The sequence below is a fragment of the Mastomys coucha genome, unplaced genomic scaffold (assembly GCF_008632895.1).
Source record: "Mastomys coucha isolate ucsf_1 unplaced genomic scaffold, UCSF_Mcou_1 pScaffold21, whole genome shotgun sequence".
NCBI lineage: Eukaryota > Metazoa > Chordata > Mammalia > Rodentia > Muridae > Mastomys > Mastomys coucha.
The window spans coordinates 109,321,298-109,340,557 of record NW_022196904.1 but is presented as its reverse complement, the minus strand read 5'-3'; the positions used below and the strand labels follow the sequence as shown (position 1 = coordinate 109,340,557).

Sequence of the window (19,260 nt, the reverse complement as noted above, 5' to 3'; positions counted from 1 at the left end):
CAAATGCATTTCACAACACTGGTCACAATCATCAAATTAACTCTTAAGCTTATATGGTGTCAATACTGCCTCAGAGGAATCTGATACGCCTTCTATGAAAAGCTCCACAGTGTACCTCGGCGTCACACAAGACCACCATCAATCACCCATCCTCACAGGAATCATCAAAGTTGGCTGGAAATAAGTCCACATAAGAATTTAATATCTAAAAGGTGAAATGTTCCTTGTATTAATGTTAGCAAGATCTTTACTTTTTCATTACTAAGAAACACTTTAAGAGTTTTAGAGCAACAGCTGTTAAGAGTCTAGGGAGCTAAAACCGCACTCCTGAGGTCAAGCTTACAGATAAATCGTTTTTAAATAGTTCTCAAAGTATCCTCCCTCCCATCCCCAAATTCTGTATTGTTTCTTACAAAACTTTGGTCAAGAGTAGAAATATATCCAGGCAGATGTATATGCCATATGATAGCACGAACAGTAAAGCTCAACTAATGACCTTGGGTTTTAAAAATAGAAGGCAATTAAGATGTACTTAAATACAAAGATGTACTCAAAGTTACATTACGAAAAGCTTTCACTGGATAATATTGAAACAGTCACAAAGGTTAAGAAAATACTGATATCAAAGTACAAATGACTACAATGTTAAAATAGATAAAAGCTACTATATAAGAGCCTCTTTTAAAATCAAAAGAACACAATGCATGAGTCAGAATGATTTTTCCTGTTCTACTCATGAAGTTTTTTTAGTCTTTGTATTTATAAGGTTGGTTATGTTGACATCCATAGCGCATCTTACATCTGATGAGGTCGCATTCGCACTTCACAAGGTAGATCATCCCCAGGAACCTCTGGATCCTTGTCACATCTTCGTCACTGTACAATTTCAAAGTAATGCAGTATGGCCATGATGTGCTGGGGCATGAAGCCATAGCTGGTGTACAGGGCCATCCCCACCACAGAAACCAGCATTGAATTGAACACGGTTCGCTCCCAGGGCTCCAGCATGTAGAGTGTAGTGACCAGCAGGTACTGGTAGTAGAACCAGGACATTTGCTTCCATGCTCACGCCAGCGCCATGCCCGCCATGCGCCTCCTGCGATGCAGCAGTGTCAGGTGGGCCACAGCCCACTCACCTCCTCTGCATGTAATTTTAAATAACCTATGAAGCAATATCATTGAAAAGTTTTGCTTCAGGGAATGGTCAATAGCCCTACATCATGTTAAAATTTGTTTCTGCTTCAATACAAGAGGTTAGGACTTTGAATCCTTCAGTATATATTATTCATTATATGGATATTTTATTAGCTGATCCCTCTAATGGAGTTATACTACAAGCCTTTGCTATGATACAACGAGCTTTAAAATCTTGGGGAGAAAAGATTCAAAGACAATATCCTTTTCAATATTTGGGACATCAGATATATCCTAAACATATTGTGGTACAGAAAATTCAAGTAAGAAAAGATAGTTTACTTACTTTAAATGATTTTTAAAAGCTGTTAAGAAATGTTAATTGGCTAAGACCTCACCTTAAGCTTGCCACAGGAGAACTTAAAACACTGTTTGGTATTTCTCAAGAGGAATGTAAGTTCTAATTCCCATGGGCAATTAACTGATGAGGGACAGATGAATAGCTTTGCAGAAAAGTGGAGGAAGCTATTAGCCAACAACAGATACATTATATAGACTATGACCTATTGTTGGCTGTTTCACAGCAGTTCTTTGGCAAAAGGGAACATTAATGTGGATTCATCTTTCTTCATCTCCAAGTAAAGTTTGACCACCCTATTATGAAGCTGTTGCTATGTTAATACATAATTGTAGGAAAGAATCATGAAAGTATTTTGTGAAAGACCTGATCAAATATTTATTCCTAATTTCAAACAGTAATTTAATTGGTTATTTCAAAATAGTGATATTTGGCCTATTGCATGTACAAATGTTTTAGGCAAATTTGATAATCATTATTCAAAAGATAAGTTGTTATAATCTGCCTCTATGCATACTTTTGTATTTCTTGTAAATTTACACATGTAGCTGATAGAGAATGCGCTTACTGTATTTACAGACAGCTCATCAAATGGGAAGACAGCATATGTAATTGGATCACATGTTTATTCTCTTAAGTTCCCCCCTGTTCACAAATAATTGAATCACATGATGTAGCCACTGTTTTTAAAATATTGAAAAATAAAGCTTTTTAATTTGTATACTGATAGCCAAAATATATTGCTCATGGTTTATAATTGCTTGAAATTGTCCATTTTTAGATACTGCTAATTCTAAAATTTTTGAATTACTTATGCAAATACAGCTTAATTTAAGAGAGTGTACTGTTCCTTACTTTATAGGACATTTAAGGGCTCATACTAGATTGCTTGGACCCCAGGAAAATGCCACAGCAGGTTTGCATACAAGGCAGATTTTAGGCCTTACACAGAAACAATTAGCCAAACAATCTCATTCTTTACATCATCAAAATAGTAATAGCTTAAGACAACAATTTGGTATTTCTAGAGAATGTACACGTCAAATTGTAAAGACTTGTCTTCAGTGTCCTCAGTTTCTTCATGTACCACATAATAGTGTTAATCCTTGAGGACTTGTACCTAATCTATTATGGCAAATGGGTGTTACTCATATTTCTGATTTTGAAACATTAAAAAATGTACACATGACTATTAATGCCTTCTCAGGCTTTCTAGTTGCAACTGCTTTAACAGGAGAAGCAACTAAAAATGAAGTTAGTGGTTGCCTATATTGTTTTTCTATACTGGGTGTTCCAAATCAGATTAAGACAGATAATATAACTGGCTATTGCAGTCAAGCATTTGAGATGTTTTGTAAACAATTTAATATTAGTCATTTTACTGGGATTCCTTATTATCCTCAATGAACAAGGTGGAACAGACCCATGGAACTTTAAAACAATATCTTCATAAAATAAAAAGGGGGAATTATATCCCATACACCACAAAATTATTTAAATCATGCTTTTTATCTTAAAATTTTAAAATTTGGATGCCAAGGAACTCTCTGAGTATGGGGAAGAGGGCATGTTTGTGGTTTCTTTTTGGAGGATGCTGATGGTGTGTGCTAGCTGCCAGAATAGTTAATAAAGACATGCTGATGCTGGGGCAAAGGATGATGCTGATCATGAACTTGAAGGGTGTCCTGACAATGATGATAGGGAAGCTGTATTGAACCTATGTCACTGATCCACCCCCTTTACAACCAATGGTATGGGAAGGCCCAGAAGTTGTGGTAATGGTAAACAAAACTAGGTTGATGGATATGCCTGCTGGAGGAAATTTAACTTTCTGTAGAGAAATTACTAAGGATTGGGAAGTGGTGTCTCCATATGCTTTTCTAAGCAGTATGCTACTGGGTGTCTGAGAGTATCTCCTACTACATTGCAGGGAAAAGATATTGACTTATGCAAAGATGATTTAAATAACATTCAAGTAACTTTACCCACTGGCCTAGAGGCTGAGGGATACCAGGCACCACATCATTCTCCACATTGTGAGATGAGAGAATGCACAAATATTACAATTCCTTCGAAAAGATGTGTGGGGAATAAGCCTGTGCTTTTTCAGCCTCATGGGACTGACCTCAAGATTTTTGGACTGGTTGGAATATAGGGGAGCAGCTAATATGACTAATTATGCTACTGGCTCTCCATCTCTACCTATCCTCCCTTCATCAGCTTTGTCTGCTGGACTCTGGTGGACTCACACAGGTTAACACACAGGTTATCAGCAAGGATATGCATGGATGGAACTCAGGTGCGGCCTTAGATGATGTGAGTGCTCAGCCTGAAAAATCAAGTCCAGCTTGGATGAAAGGGCCTACTGCAGCATGTGTTTGCATACCTTGTGTCCTATTAGTAGGAAATATTATCATTATTATATATTCTGAAAATAAAACTTTTTATATCTTTTGTTGGCTATAATTTGACTAATTGTGTTTTAAAAGCCTGTTCTAAGCTTTGTGATGGTTCCTGTAAATATTACTGAAGATTGGTTTGATGACAAGGGTTTACATGTAATTGAAGAAATAACAAAGACATTGGTTTAATTATGGCAGGTGTTGTAGCTTTGATTATTTTAATAGCCATTGTTACTACAGATGCTATTGCTCTATTCCAAAGTGTTCAAACAACTCATTTTGTAAATGATTTATCCAAAAATGTTTTCATACTAAGGATGATATAGATGATAAGATGTAACAAAAATTAGATGCCTTACTTGAGGTGGTTAATTTCTTGAGGAAAGAAATACAGGTGTTAAAAATGCAAACTAGATTAATATGTCATAGATTTGTATACCACCAAAAAATTTTAATGATACTATGTGTATTTAGGACAGTATGGAATTCCACTTTCAAGGTGTTTAGAATTATCCATATTTATCTTTGTACTTATTAAAATTATTCCAAGAAGTTATTAATTTAGAAAAAGTAGAGCCTCTACATTTTGATGCAGCTCAAGCAGCTAGAGATCTACTAGGACAACTGCAGGGCTGGTTTCCTTCTTGGCCTGCACTACTACAACACAGCATCGCTATTGTCACACTTAGTATAGTATTCCTCCTCTATTTACTGCTGCCATGTGTCCTCTGGTACATGTTGTTACGATTTTTACATCTGAAGAGTCAGGTACATGGCCTCCATCTGAAAACATTCCCCTGTCCAGTTTGACTGAATATGACCAATGACAGTTCTTGAGCTCCTATCAACCTAGGACAGAAAATACATCAATGCTATGTATGCTTCCACGATGGGTAAGAAGGAGCAATATAGACACCAAACTAAGACAGGTATAGTCAGCTGGAGCATCCTTTATTAACTAAAATTAAAAAAAAAAAAAAGAAAGTGTGGAGAGCCAGAGTAAGGCCAAGAGAGCAGTCTCTGTAGCCAAGGTCAGAGAGTAATGTGTTCAGCCAAGAGGAACTCTTATCTATGTTTAGTCTGTGAAGGAATTTTCTCATGAAGAACTTTGTCTGCTGAAGTGCTTGTAAGCTGGAGCTGCAGAATTAAACTTTGAGCCTTGATCAGAACCTTTTCTTGGCTTCATCTTCTCTCATCCCCCGCCCTTTTTATTTCCAGCCCTCCTTTCAGATGATCCCTGTTTGACTGTAAGCTGCTAGATGTCTACACCTTCTTTCTCCTTTTCCTGACACTGATAATACACATATATTCAGTGTACTTAAAGGTGCCTGTATTTCACTGGTGCTGTTAACTTTCCTTTTTCTGTTACTCACATAGCATCTATCAATGTTTCTTCAAATTCATTGATTCTTTTGCCAATCTATACCAACTGTTAATTTCCAATAATGGACTTTTTACTTTGGTTCCCACACGTCTTCTCTAGGTCACACTTGGTCCTGCTTCCCTGACTTCCTCTCTTCTGCTCTTCCTTCTGTTCCTCTTCTTCCCCTGCTCTTCTTCCTCCTCCCTCTCTTTATCCTCCCTCCTCTTCCCTCTCCTTATGCCCCTCCTCCTTTCCCTCTCCCTCTTTCTGCTCCTCCTCCTTTTTTTCTTTTATAAGATTTATTGGTCTGGGGAGGTGACTCATTTAGTAAAGCATTTGTTTGCATGCTTGATGTACAAGCACAAAGCCCTGAGTTTAGATTCCCAGAACTCACATAAAAACCAGGCACGGGTGTGAGTTTTAACTCTTGCACTGATGGGTGGTGGTGGTGGCAACGGCGGCGGCGGTGGTGCTGGTGGTGCTGGTGGTGGTGGTGCTGCCGCTGCTGCTGGTAAATGGTAAAAGAGGAGTAGGGGCTGAGGCAGAGACAAAAATCATTCCTAGGGCTTGGAAATCAGCCATAATAGCTGAAAGGGTGGACTCTGGTTTCGCTGAGAAACTGTCTCAAAATATAAAATAAAGTGGAGAAGTGATTCAGGACAATGGCTTCTGACCTCTGTATACAAACACAACTTTAGTAAATTTAAATTCTGATTGTTCTTAATCCTCACCAGGTTGTTTTTTGTTTGTGTTTTTAATTTCTGAGATTCAAATGTGTCTGCTGCTTTTTCAAATGTTTCAGGTTCTGCTTTGAGGATTTTGGCGCTCTGTTCTTACATACATACATATTAAAATATGTACTGTCTTCTTCAAGTATTGGTATTTAATCAGTATGTAATATCTCTCCCAAAACACAAACTTTTAAATTTTTACATTACTTATGAACTTGAAGACAAAGTAGACTACTAAACTCTATCATGCAAATCTCATTGCTTTATCCCCACCTTCTGAGGAAGGGTCACTTCTGGATTGGGCTGAACACCTACCTGAGAGGATGGACAGAGTTGTGGACTTTCCTGCCCCATTGTGTCCTAGAAGAACAGTGATCTGTCCCTCATACATGTTCAAAGACAAGTCTTTGATGGCAGCCTTGGTGGTGTTATTCTCTTGAAATACCTGTTGGGGGAAGCCCATAAGTGTGAATGATTCAGCCTTTATAGTCAGGAAAAACAGGTACTCACAGCAACTCTTTATGGACAAATTACGAGTCCATATTAATCTCATGGGGAAACAGAGTGTAATAATGAAAAACATCAAAGAGGAGAAATCTATTTGAAGATATGTGAGTTTTAGGATTACACAGTAGGGGTACAATCCTTCCATGAACAATCTCATCTATTCCTGATTTGTTTTAATTACCACCATGAAGCTGGTAGTACCACAATTTTCTTCAGTCAGTATTTGAGGAACAGAGGAAATTGCTCAGTAGACAAAAGCTCTTGCTGTGCAAGGATAAGGATCTGAGTTCTAACCCTCAGAACCCACATAAAAGCTGGACACATCCATGATCCCAATGCTCCAACAGGTATGTGGGAGGCAGAAACAAGAAAATTCTTTGAAGCTAGTTGGCTATCTTATCTGGCATGTACAGTCAAAAAACAATAGAGACACTTCCTCAAAGAAGGTGTGTGGCTAGGACTGACACCCACAATTTGTCTTCTGACCTCTATGTGTGAGTTGTGGCATGTGACTATATTTATGTGACCATGCATGCATGCATGTACACACACACATGCAGACACACATCATAAATCATACAGAAACACACACAGAAACAGAGAGACAGAGGTGAAGCAGAGTTGTGTGTGTGTGTGTGTGTGTGTGTGTGTGTGTGTGTGTGTGTGTATGTGTGTCTGTCTGTCTCTCTGTCTTTGAAGGCAGACCAACTGGAAACCACCCTGACTGCTCACCTAAAATATCTTTGATATAGGTGAACAGTGTTTCCATTCAGGGTAGAAAAAGCTAGAAAGGGCACCACTACAGTCTAGCAACAAGTAGAAGCTAAATAATTTCCAAAACCATAATTTTCCTTCAAATTCATCAGCAAGGTGAAACACCCAGAAGACTGAAGAATAACATAGACCCCCAGAAAAGTCAGTGCAAGTGTGCAGTAAATGTGAGTGCCATGCAAACTTTTAAGGATACTTTGTTGTTTTATCATTAAACAACAATTGAGTTGTAAAGCACTTAAGAAACATAGAACACCATTGTATGACCTGGGGATCAAGCCCTTGCATGTAGAATTAAAGCAGACATTCCTCCCAATACATCCCTTATGATGAGAATGCTGGTTCAGGTTTCACCAAAAGGCAGGAAGGGTTTCTTCCCAAGTATTCTCATTACACATAAGCTCCAAGCTTTGAAAAGTGCTTTAAGTTCTTGCATCCAAACTACAGCTTTTGATTTCCCAAAGGCTTAGTTAAAAAGTCCCCTATCAGCTAATGAAATAGGTCAATTCTGGGTTGTCTTATAGTTAATTATGTGTTGATCCATTAATATCTATTTCTTCCAGCCACCTAGTCTTAATCTCGCACCTAACCAATGTTAAAGTCTCCAGAACCAATTCCAAACTGTAGATAGTGATGTAGAGTCTAGCTGAGCCATCTATTTCAAGCAGCCATTGACATAAGATATCCTGGAGAAACACACTTAATCTGGGCTGAGGTGGTTCCCCTCAACAGAGCTGACAGTTGGGTGGAGCAGCCAGCATATACAATGGTCAGGTTTCTAAACAAGCTTCCTTGCATAATCTAATGTATTTCTTTTCCACATTCCACTTTGAATTGCTATGCTACTATCAGTTTTTATTTTCTTAGTGGCATTAACATATAATTATTCTATTTCTTTAACTGCTAAGATACTTTAACTCACACTAGAATGAAAATTCCTTGAGTAGACTTTTTTTTCTGATTTTTTTTCTTTTCTTTTCTTTCTTTCTTTTTCTTTCTATTTTTTACTGCTGTGTGCCCAGGAGCAAGGATGAATTAATGAAAAAAGAAAGAATGAATAAACAGGATACAAGACCCTCAGTTCGTCTGAACATCTTCACAATCCTGGATATGCAAGTATAGGAGAAGTACGGGGAATGGTGAAGTATTCTATATATGCATTAGAGAAAATTCCTAGTGGCAAAAGGTGGGAAAAATATACTCACATACATATATGGAATATATTTGTGTATATGTATACATGTGATATATGCATGTATACAGACACACATAATAAGTACAGCTGGGGAAATGGCCATAGCCCATATGTTCCTTGAGTAAGCTAACTATAGCTCTAACTGTATTATAGGTTATTAATATTCACAAAAAAAGTTGACAAAAGGCTTGGAGTCTAGAGGAAAGATAAATAAATGTTGCACCCAGATTGATAAAAGCAAAATAGAGACTTTTAGTAATATAACAAAGCTAGGAAGGATCTCTAAGAGAATAAATACTGTCTTAGTTAGGGTTTCTATTCCTGAACAAAACATCATGACCAAGAAGCAAGTTGGGGAGGAAAGGGTTTATTCAGCTTACTTCCACATAGCTGTTGATCACCAGAGGAAGTCAGGACTGGAACTCAAGCAGGTCAGGAAGCAGGAGCTGATGCAGAGGCCATGGAGCCATGTTTCTTACTGGCTTGCTTCCCCTGGCTTGCTCAGCCTGCTCTCTTATAGAACTCAAGACTTCCAGCCCAGGGATGGCACCACCCACAAGGGGACCTCCCACCTTGATCACTAATTGAGAAAATGCCTTATAGCTGGATCTCATGGAGGCACTTTCCCAACTGAAGCTCCCTTCTCTGTGATAACTCCAGCCTGTGTCAAGTTGACACACAAAACCAGCCAGTACAAATATCATCTACATTCTGGAGTATCTTCAAGCTATAGAGTTAGGAGCTCAGAGCTCAATCTTATGCAGACCCTTGAGAGAGAAGGAAATGCCAGAAAACAGATGAATCACCTGAGCTGCCTACTTACCAAAAAATCCAACAAAACAGACAGATCCAAGTGTCACTTCCACCCTCCCCAGCAACCACCCAGGCAAAGGAGAAAGCAGCAGATGAATGGAAAACAGTAGCAAATGAAGATTAATGTTTCCCCACTCAAAGTTACAAAGCTCCATTAGATACTACACTTTAAAAAGGCAACACTTATAGACTATACAGCACAGGTTATATGGATCAGCATATTTTCTAGCAGAAGAATTGACTATTAAGTACTGAAAGATAATATTTTTATCTTTCTCCAGAGAAGTAAATGCAATGGCTATGACCTCCCACTAGCATAAATAAGTAACAATTTTGAATATTTGGGTATTTCTCACATCAAAATTTACAGTGAATACAAATTAAATCCCAGCCTCATTAGGAAGAGGGTCATGGACGAATACCTTGTGTAGGTGTTTGATCTGGATGCCAGCTGTCAAATCAATTGGTTCAGCTTCAAAATACTTGCTTTCAACTCTCTCACAAAATTGGGTGGTTTCTGGTTTTTGTTGAGCTGCTTCTCCAAACCAGTAAGAGTGCTAGTTAGAGGAATAAAAATAATATAACTGGTGGCATAGAAAAAAGAACATGCTAGAAAACACTTTAACCTAATAGTGTTTGTACTGAGATAGGCTGCATACAATTTTTGAGATCAGATTTTGAAGCAAGCTAACAATAATTGGAATTCCAATGGTTCAGAATACACTATCATATTAAAATCACAAATCTTTGAGATGGACTCCATACCCAGACTCCCCATGTCCTTTAGAATCTATGTCTGCAGACTCATGTCTTCCTCCAGGTCTAGCTTGGTCAGTACTCTTGCAAACAGATTATCATTTTTCTTTATCCCTCCAGGCCTCTGCAAGGATTCACAGCAAGTGCCCAGTCTTAGTCTGGGCACCCACACCTGTGCAGCGTGAACCCCAAGGCTCCCAAGGATCCTACATCACCTACCACTATTTAGTCCAACATCTCCTGGGCTGCAGCCAACATCTAGTTTTTACCAGGACTAAGCCTAGAGAGTACCCCACCTTCCTCATCCACATCTTAACCTCAACCTACCTGATTTAGCCTGGTTCTTAAAACCTGTGCACCAGTCTAGGCTAGCCTTTCCATTGCCTCACTGCAAAGCAACTTAGGTGTGAGCCAGAATCCTCACCACCTATTCACGAAATCACAAGACACTCACATTACATATGAACTTTCCACCCAGACTTTAACTATCCCTACACATTGGCTTGGAGCAGGAAATACAACCTGTACATCAGGACAGTCCCCTTTGTCCACCTGATCCCATCCAAGACATTCCCAACCTCTAGTCTCAACCAACCCCACATCCTCTCTTCTCCCTCAACCTGTTTTGTCTCTAACAAATTCAGAACTAAAAGGAAAGTCTCTATGAGCCAAGTAGAAGATAGAACAATAGCTCTCAAAGATAAAATAGAGGATCAAGACCAAATAATCAAGGAACAAAAACATATTAAAAAAAATACATGTTTTTTGCTTTTGGCTACTTTATGGGCTCCTTTTTCTACTGCACTTCTCAAGCCCTATTTCACCCTCCCAACTCCCCCAACACTAGGTAGGACAGAAAAAAGGATGGAGGGGAAAGGGTATATCTATATAATTAGACTACTTCCTGCTGATTAGAGATGTCAAGTTCCTTGGGTCAAGTTTGATATTTACCATCAGTTTATCCAATTTCAGCCACTTGACAAACCACGACAAACTGCATCCAACTACTAGCTGGCCAAATAGCCCCCTTTGCCAGAAACCTTGTGTGTGTGTGTGTGTGTGTGTGTGTGTGTGTGTGTGTGTGTTTATCCTCTGTAAAGTCCCCAGAAATCCAGAAATCATGCCCTTGCTAGAGCATGAGGCAAATCATAGCCAGCTGCCAGCTGCTGTGGACAATCTGAATCAGCCCCATATCCCATACCTTGGATTAAAACAAAAACATATTCTTATAATATTTCTGTGATTATAAAGAAACCAAAATCTCACTGCACATATGAAAGGAAACATATGGAAAACATGGAACATTGTGAAAAGGTCAAACCTTCAAATTATAGGGACTGATGAAGGAGATTTCAAGTCAACAACATAGCCCAAATTCTTAACAAGATCACAGAAAAAAATTTTTTTCCCAAACTAAGAAAAGATACACCCATCCAGAAACAAGAAGCACATAGAATACCAAAGAGACAATAAAATTCCCATGCTATTTCATAGTTAAAACACTAAGTATATATAACAAAGAAAACATTAAAAGTTGCAAGAGAAAAATATTCTAGTTACATACAGTAGTATCCCTATCAGAATAACAGCTGATTTCTCAGCAGAAACTTTGAAAGCTAGAAAAACTCCAGTGAAATCCATGCCAAGTCCTAAAGCCTAGGACAGCCAACATAAAATAATATACACAGCAAAACTAACTGCCATGTTTGAAGGAGAAAGAAAAACTTCCCTCAACATAAGCAGCCTGGAAAACTAATTATCCCCAACAAATCAAAACTAAGCAAGATACAGGAAGCAGTATTTTGAGCTGAAGAGAAAATGAGCATATCAGAGAGACTGTGGACAGACATACGAAGCCATAATTATGGAAACTTGAAGGCCCATGGAGAATACAAACAAAACCGAATGAAAGTCAGGAGCACAATGACACACATTTCAGTAAGAACTTTAAATATCATTTGTTGGCTCCCTCCCCGCTGCCTCAGCTCCAGGGCAGAGCTGACAGCCTGAGATGGAGCACCTGCTAGGCCTAAACCTTGGCCCACTACACTGCAGTTTTGCCTTTGAGATTTTGGAGGAAGCTACACCTGGTTGCTGACACACCTACTTGTCTGAGGACATGCTGAATGTAAACAAACCTGCCTGCCTGAGAACTGAGTTTGAGAGATCTTGGCATCTCCACGTCTGAGACGGTATTTACGTTATGCATATATTTTATTTCTGGAGTTTTTAGTTTCATTTCGTACCTGACTATATAAGCTCAAAATACCCCCAAGTAAAGGGATGCCTTGATAAGAATTTACTTGACGTCTGTCTCTTTGTTCTCCACCGTTTCATTTTGCAGGTCCTGTCTAACCTCAGGCTGAAGAGACCCACAGACCTGAGTGGGACTGCGGGCCGGTTTCACTCAATCAATGACTTTAACTCCCCAATCAAAGGACACAGACTGACTGAGTGGATCAAGAACAAAAGTCAGCTATCTGCTGCCTACAAGAAACGTCTTAGTCTTAAGACTAAGATTTGGCACTACTTTTGAGTAAAAAGATGGGCAAAAGTAACCCAATGATATAGGACCAGGGATCAAGTAGGTGCCACTACCCTATTATTTGAAATTATAAACTTTGGACTTTAAATTAGAACTAATCAGAAGAGATTTTTTAAAGGACACTTCACAAGAAGGCATTTTTATCTAACATATTTGCAACCAAACTCAGCGTGTCCAATCTCATTAAAAGAAAAATCTATTGTTGGATTTATTTTATTTTTTTTATTTTATTTTATTTTTTATGTTTGTTTTTTTGAGACAAGGTTTTTCTGTATAGCACCTGGCTGTCCTGGAACTCACTCTGTAGACCAGGCTGGCCTTGAACTCAGTAATCTGCCTGCCTCTGCCTCCCAAGTACTGGAATTAAAGGCATGTGCCACCCGCGCCTGGCCTATTGTTGGATTTAAAGACACTGGCTGGTGAGATGGCTCAGTGGGGAAGAGCACTGACTGCTCTTCAGAAGGTCATGAGTTCGGATCCCAGCAACCACATGGTGGCTCACAACCACCCATAATGAGATCTGATGCCCTCTTCTGGTGCATCTGAAGACAGCTACAGTGTACTTACATATAATAAATAAATAAATCTTAAAAAAAAATAAATAAAGACACTGATTAGCATCAGTTAGTACTACGTGATTTTAGTATTTTACTTTCTCCAGTGGACAAGTCATCTGGACAAAAATAACCAGAGACACATCAAGAATAAATTGACATTGAAGGAATAAAGTCTCAAAAGTGTGAGAAACAAAGTTAAAACCCAGCTGCCTGAGAATATAAGAACAAAGTTCTGTGAGTGTAACAACAGGACTCCAAGGATGAAAAGACAAACTTAGGTGGTCAGGATGTTGAGTCAGAATGACCTTTGAGATCAGCCAAAACAAAAATAACTGTTCTCAGAAAAACTCCTCTACCTCTCCCCGTGCTGAATTCCAGGCAGAGAATGTCATCCTGACCTTATCAAAAATTCCCCACCATCCAGTTTCTTCCCCCTTTAAAGGACTTTTCAACTCAGGACTTTCCCAGGGATTTTCCAAGGCCAGGTGCAGAGCTGGTAAGAATTAGCTAACCAGGCCAAGAATAGCCCCCTAGAGCGAAGTCAACCAATGCCTGAATAGATCCTTTGTTTGAGCTGCACCAATCAGAATAAGCCAACTAACCCTGTTGCTGAAATCTGCCCTCTGCCAGGTATAAAAGGTGTGTGTTTAAACAACAAGAACAAACCCCTGTTGCCTTCCACCTCCCCATGCTTGCCACCCCACACTCTCCCACTTATTGGGCCTGGCATTCCCCTACACTGGGGCACAGAACCTTCACAGGGCCAAGGGCTTCTCCTCCCATTGATGATGGACTTTGCAATCCTCTACTATATACATGCTGCCAGAACAATCAGTCCTTGGTTGGTGGTTGAGTCCCTGGGAGCTCTGAGGGTACTAGTTAGTTCATATTGTTGTTCATCCTAAGGGGCTGAAAACCCTTCAGCTCCTTTGGTCCTTTCTCTAACTCCATCATTGGGAACCCTGTACTCAGTTCAATGGATGACTGTGAGCCTCTACATCTGTATTAATCAGGTACTACTTTCAGAGCCTCTCAGGAGATAGCTATATTAGGCTGGCTTGTCCTTCCTTCAGTCTCTGCTCCATAGTTAGTCTCTGCAACTCCTTCTGTGGGTATTTTGTTTCCCCTTTTAAGAAGGAATGAAATGTCCGCATTTTGATCTTCCTTCTTGAGTTTCTTGTTGTTTTTGCTTGTTTGTTTTTTGGAGGGGAAACTGGGAAAGGAGAAATCATATGACATGTAAATAAAGAAAATATCTAATTTAAAAAAAAAAAAGGTGTGTGCTTTCTGAGCTCTGGGTTGTCTTTCCCTGCGAGGCTGAGCAACCCCATGTGCGCTGGATCAATAAACCTCTTGCTATTTGCATCAATCTATCATCAAGCTGTGGTCTGTGGGGTGACGCACCTAGGGTAAGACCTTGGGGGTCCTCTCGGGGGTCTTACAACATCATACATCAACTGGGCTTAACGGATATCTACAGTTATTTTATTTAAACAGCAAAGAATTCACTTTCTCTTCTGCCTCACATGGAAGCTTGTCAAAAATAGACTACATCCTGGAACACAAAACAAATCTTTACGAATTCAAAGATTAAAATTGTCCTTTATCTTGTCTGCAATAGTACAATAAACTATAATTCAATGAAACAACCATGTTCATTGCTGTTCTATTCATAATAGATAGGAAATAGAAACAACCTAAATGACCTTCAATTGATTAATGAGTAATGAAAATAGTTGGCAAACACACTGAAGAAAACTACTCCTCTGTAACAAAAAATTAAATTATTAACTTTGCAGATAAATAGTTGGACCTAGAAGAGATCATATTAAATGAGGTAAACCAGATCCAAAAATCCCATGTTCTCTTTTATTGGGCTCCTAGTTCCAAATCTTCAGATATAAATACATAGCATAGGTTTTTGTTTTTTAGTAACTACAGAAAGTAGAAAGGTAAAATGGAACTGTTGCCAGCATTGGGGAGCAACACAGATGGAAAAGGCAGGGTGTAAATGATCTGATCAGGGAAATGGGAAAAGAGTGGGCTTCTTAGGAAGGGAGAGGGGGTAATTACAGAAGAAAGTGAGAAGAACATAAAGGGGACTAGCAGAGACAAGGGATCTGACAGGGAAAAGGACAGACTCTTGATGGAAGGGGAAGAGAAGTAAATGCAGAAGAAGATGGAGCTGGGTTAAATAATGAAAAGGACATCTAAAAGAGCCACAGATATAATATTATTAATTATTTACCAAAAATCCCATATACACATAGCATTAGTGGACTGAACAGACTATGTTTAAGGATTTATGTGTATATACACATAAACATGCAATAACAATTAGTCTTTTAAAAGGAGGCCATGGATTTGAAGGAGAATAGAGAGAGGTACATAGGAGGGTGTGGAAAAAGGAAACGGGGAGAAATGTAATTAAAATTATTATCTCAAAAATAAAAAATCCTGCACCTCCAAAAGTAAATACTTGAGCAGGATAGAGGAAAACTAGTACAAACTGAAATCACATAGAGTCTTATATCAGATCTTATCTGAGCAACATATAGGCCCTAGTTTTTTATACTATTTCCTGTAGCTGTCATGGTAAGAAATACAGACAAAAGACAGTGGTAAGGATCCAAATATGTTTAGTTTCTCTGTGTTAATGTCCAGAGTTGCAGTGTTGCTAAGTTCTTTACAAATACATAGTCTTTCTGTAACACAGTCCTGCAAGTGCTGTGGATTGATCACTCACAAGTTGTACAGTTTGGTTAGTTTTCAGCTCTTACCCATAGATTTTGTTCCCTCACATATAATTATAGATATCTGCAATAATAATTTAGGACTCTAAGATCTTACCTACATCATAAATATATATGTATATGTATATGCATATACACATGCACATGCATATGTATATGTATGTATATGAGGGCTCAGACTGTATGAGGAAAACAGTAATGAATTAGTATAGCAGGAACACAGATAAGAATGGTTCTCTTGCCTGTTCTACTACCTCAGTAATAGTATAAAACTGACTAGTGATTTTCTTTTAAGATGTTTTAGAACAAATTCACAAGGATTCATCCAAAAATAACAGGCACCAAGACTCACCATCATGAAAAAGTTCCATGGCTTGGGTACGCCGTACTCTCCTGGAAAGACAGCTCCTACATACCAAGCCACAAGGCCATATATGAAAGCATCAACTAAAAGCATTCCTAGCACATAGGCAAATAAAAAGTTGTCTGAATCCGTTGATAAGAGTATGTTACTCCATTTCACTCCAGCTTCTAAGACAAAGCATGAGACACTCAATTAGGTACCAGAGGGACTAAGATAGCTCTACATCTGTATCATAATTGAATCACTTGTTGGTCCTTTTTAGATGTTTCTATGTGAGTCTACTACCTTCTGATAACCTTAGAATTTAGGATTCCAAGAGGTTACCTGAATAAGTAACCTGAAAGTGTCTCTCACTATATGCAAACAGAGAAACAACTGAACATGAATGGAATAGAAATGAACTACACAAAATTTGGGAAAATGGAACTTAATAAAAATAAGCAGAACTATGTATCAGCATTATGGTTTACCTCCTCACTATGATGCATGCTAACATCTCACTGGAATGTATCATTTTGGAGAAATGCTATCACTGAAGTGTAGGGATAGATGCCTGCTCCAGCAGAAACAGGAAGGAAACTTCTGGACTCCCAGAGAGACTGTGAAGCTACTCATACACTTAATATGCTGGTATAAAGTAGAAGAAAAACTTGGAGGACAGTTTAGCAATTGAAGGTAAATTAATCAAAATTAAACTATGAATAACCAGTAAGATATCAACGATGTATCTTCTAGAACCCGGGAAAATTTTACAAGGTCACTCACTACTCACTCTTTGCTTCTGCATTGACTAGGAATCTGAATCCAAAAGCCATCCCAATATTAAAGTCAAAGGACCACATCAGCTTCTCCTTGGATGGCATGTGCTCAAAGCTTTGATGCATTGTGATAGCCGGTAAGACGGTGAGGAAAAACAAGCAACTTCCCATGCTCATGGCCAGACTGGCTGCAAACACAAAGGGGAGGGTGGTCAGTTTAAGCAATTTTGAAAAATGTAACATATAAATTTGGTTTTTTTCCAAGTGTACACTGATATAGGCATTACAAATAACGAACATGTTCGTATTGTCTACCACTGTTTTTCCCAGGACATAAATGCCTGGAATGCAGTGTGTACACTGGATATTTCTGAAAAAAGGGTTGTGATCACACACATAAGGAGCTCTTTTTTTTTCTGAAATTATTCATTCTGTATGGGATGATTATGAGCATCATACCAGTTATTAGAAATTTACAATTTTATTTATTACCAATCAACCTTAGAAATTATAACTATTGGAATAATCAAAATATTCCTCCAGGTATTATGAGATTCAGTCCATGTAGTGGTAATGGATGAAAAGAAGTATTCTTAGATAAATCAGGAAACTACAGTTTAGTGTTTAAAACAACAACAAAACCCCAAATAGATGGGTCTTAGAGTATTTAGGAGTCCAAAATGCAATTCATTTTCAGATTTACTATTTAAAAATAGTTGAAATATTGCTGAATTCAGCAAAGAATTATGAAGCATGCAAACAAAATGGTATGAGTTATTCAAATACAAAAAGATAAAGAAAACAAACAACAGAAAGAAAACACTTGCCCCTGAGAAAATCAAATACTGAACTTATTAAACAAAGACTATAAACCACCAGTCTTAAATATGCTCAGTTTCCGAAAAGAAAAACAGAGGTGGGTAGGAAAAAGATATCTACTTAGAGACTATCAATGAAGTGATGGAAATTCTGAAAATGAACTAAACATATGCTCACATTGTAAACTAAAGTATACAAAATGAAGAATTTACATGTCTGAGGAGACAAATGGAAAGAAATCAGCAGTTAAAATAGTACAATAAACATTATACAATCTTAAGGAGCTTAAAGAAAAAACCAAAAGCTTGGCAGAGTCTAAGAGATCTGGGAATCACTGTCAAGTCACCACCATATGCAAACAGCATCACAGAAGAAGAAGGCAAGCATTAGATTGGAAGAACTGTGGGTGAAAATCACTACATTTAAAATAAAAAAAGGCATACACCTCATCTAGAAACATCAACAATAAGAAAACCCACAATTTCAAGTAGGGTAGTCAAAGAAACTTAGACTGAGACACATCCAAAATAAAGACATTCGAGCTTAAAAGGCAGAGAGTTGGCCAAATAAAGTGCTGGGGGCGTTACTCAATGGTAGGGTGCCTGAGGTCCTGAGTTACATTGGAAGTATTAGAAAACAAAACAAAAGGATATAGACTATGAAGGGAGGGCATTGTCAAGTACAAGAGGGCAGCATACCTCCCCCTGTAAAACTAGAGGTGAGAAGTCATGGGATGAGGACGTTGGATGTTGTGTAAACAAAGCAAAGATGTGTTAACCAAGAATTCTGTATGAGGCAAAGCCAGCCTTCAACAATGTGAGAGAGACTTCCTGGTTCCAGGAATATACATCAGGAGCTTGGCGTCCTCAATAATTTTTTTTTTGTTATTTTATTATTTACTACTAATAACTAAAAAGCTGAGGAGAACATCCTCACTCCAGTTATCTTTCTGAGAGGAGAGGATGTACCATTAATACTTGCTAGATCTCTACAGAAGTATTTTTTTATCATCATTGATGCTGAAGTCATAAATTGCTCACAATATGGCATTAATTATAATTTATAATGGAAAATAACCAGAAGCAATATAGAAGAAGAAATGAGATGAGAATCAAAGTGGAAGATACAAGGAAGCAACGGATGAGGCATATAAAATAGATGGCTGAGTGTCAGATGCAACTCCTTCCTGACCAGTAGTTACCTTGTTTACATGGATTTAATGCAACAGCATGAGTTAAATCCTGAAGCAGCAAAGGAGGCAGAAGGTGTTGGAAGTCCAAAGATACATATTAATTGAGAGTCTAGAAAAAAAATCATTCATTCCAACATCCAGAGAGAGTGAAATGGCTAAACTATCAGACAATATGATAGATTTCAATAAACAAAGGAAACTGTGAGTAATTTTTGAGGTAAGGCCTTGCTATGTAGCCCTGG

The 19,260-nt window shown here is 38.3% G+C and overlaps 1 protein-coding gene and 1 pseudogene across 3 annotated transcripts in view; both read right to left on the bottom strand.

Annotated features, from left to right (window-relative positions):
- LOC116102883 (ATP-binding cassette sub-family A member 3-like) overlaps positions 1 to 19,260 on the bottom strand; it is a 109,516-nt gene that overhangs the window by 75,196 nt on the left and 15,060 nt on the right. For all 3 annotated transcript variants that reach the window (XM_031388121.1, XM_031388122.1, XM_031388125.1), the window contains 4 exons: positions 17,022 to 17,195; positions 16,238 to 16,416; positions 9,697 to 9,831; positions 6,304 to 6,433 (listed from right to left, as the gene is read on the bottom strand). In XM_031388121.1, the coding sequence (XP_031243981.1) occupies positions 6,304 to 6,433; positions 9,697 to 9,831; positions 16,238 to 16,416; positions 17,022 to 17,195 (618 nt within the window). The remainder of the gene's footprint in view (positions 1 to 6,303; positions 6,434 to 9,696; positions 9,832 to 16,237; positions 16,417 to 17,021; positions 17,196 to 19,260) is intronic.
- Positions 859 to 1,089, bottom strand: LOC116102884 (annotated as a pseudogene).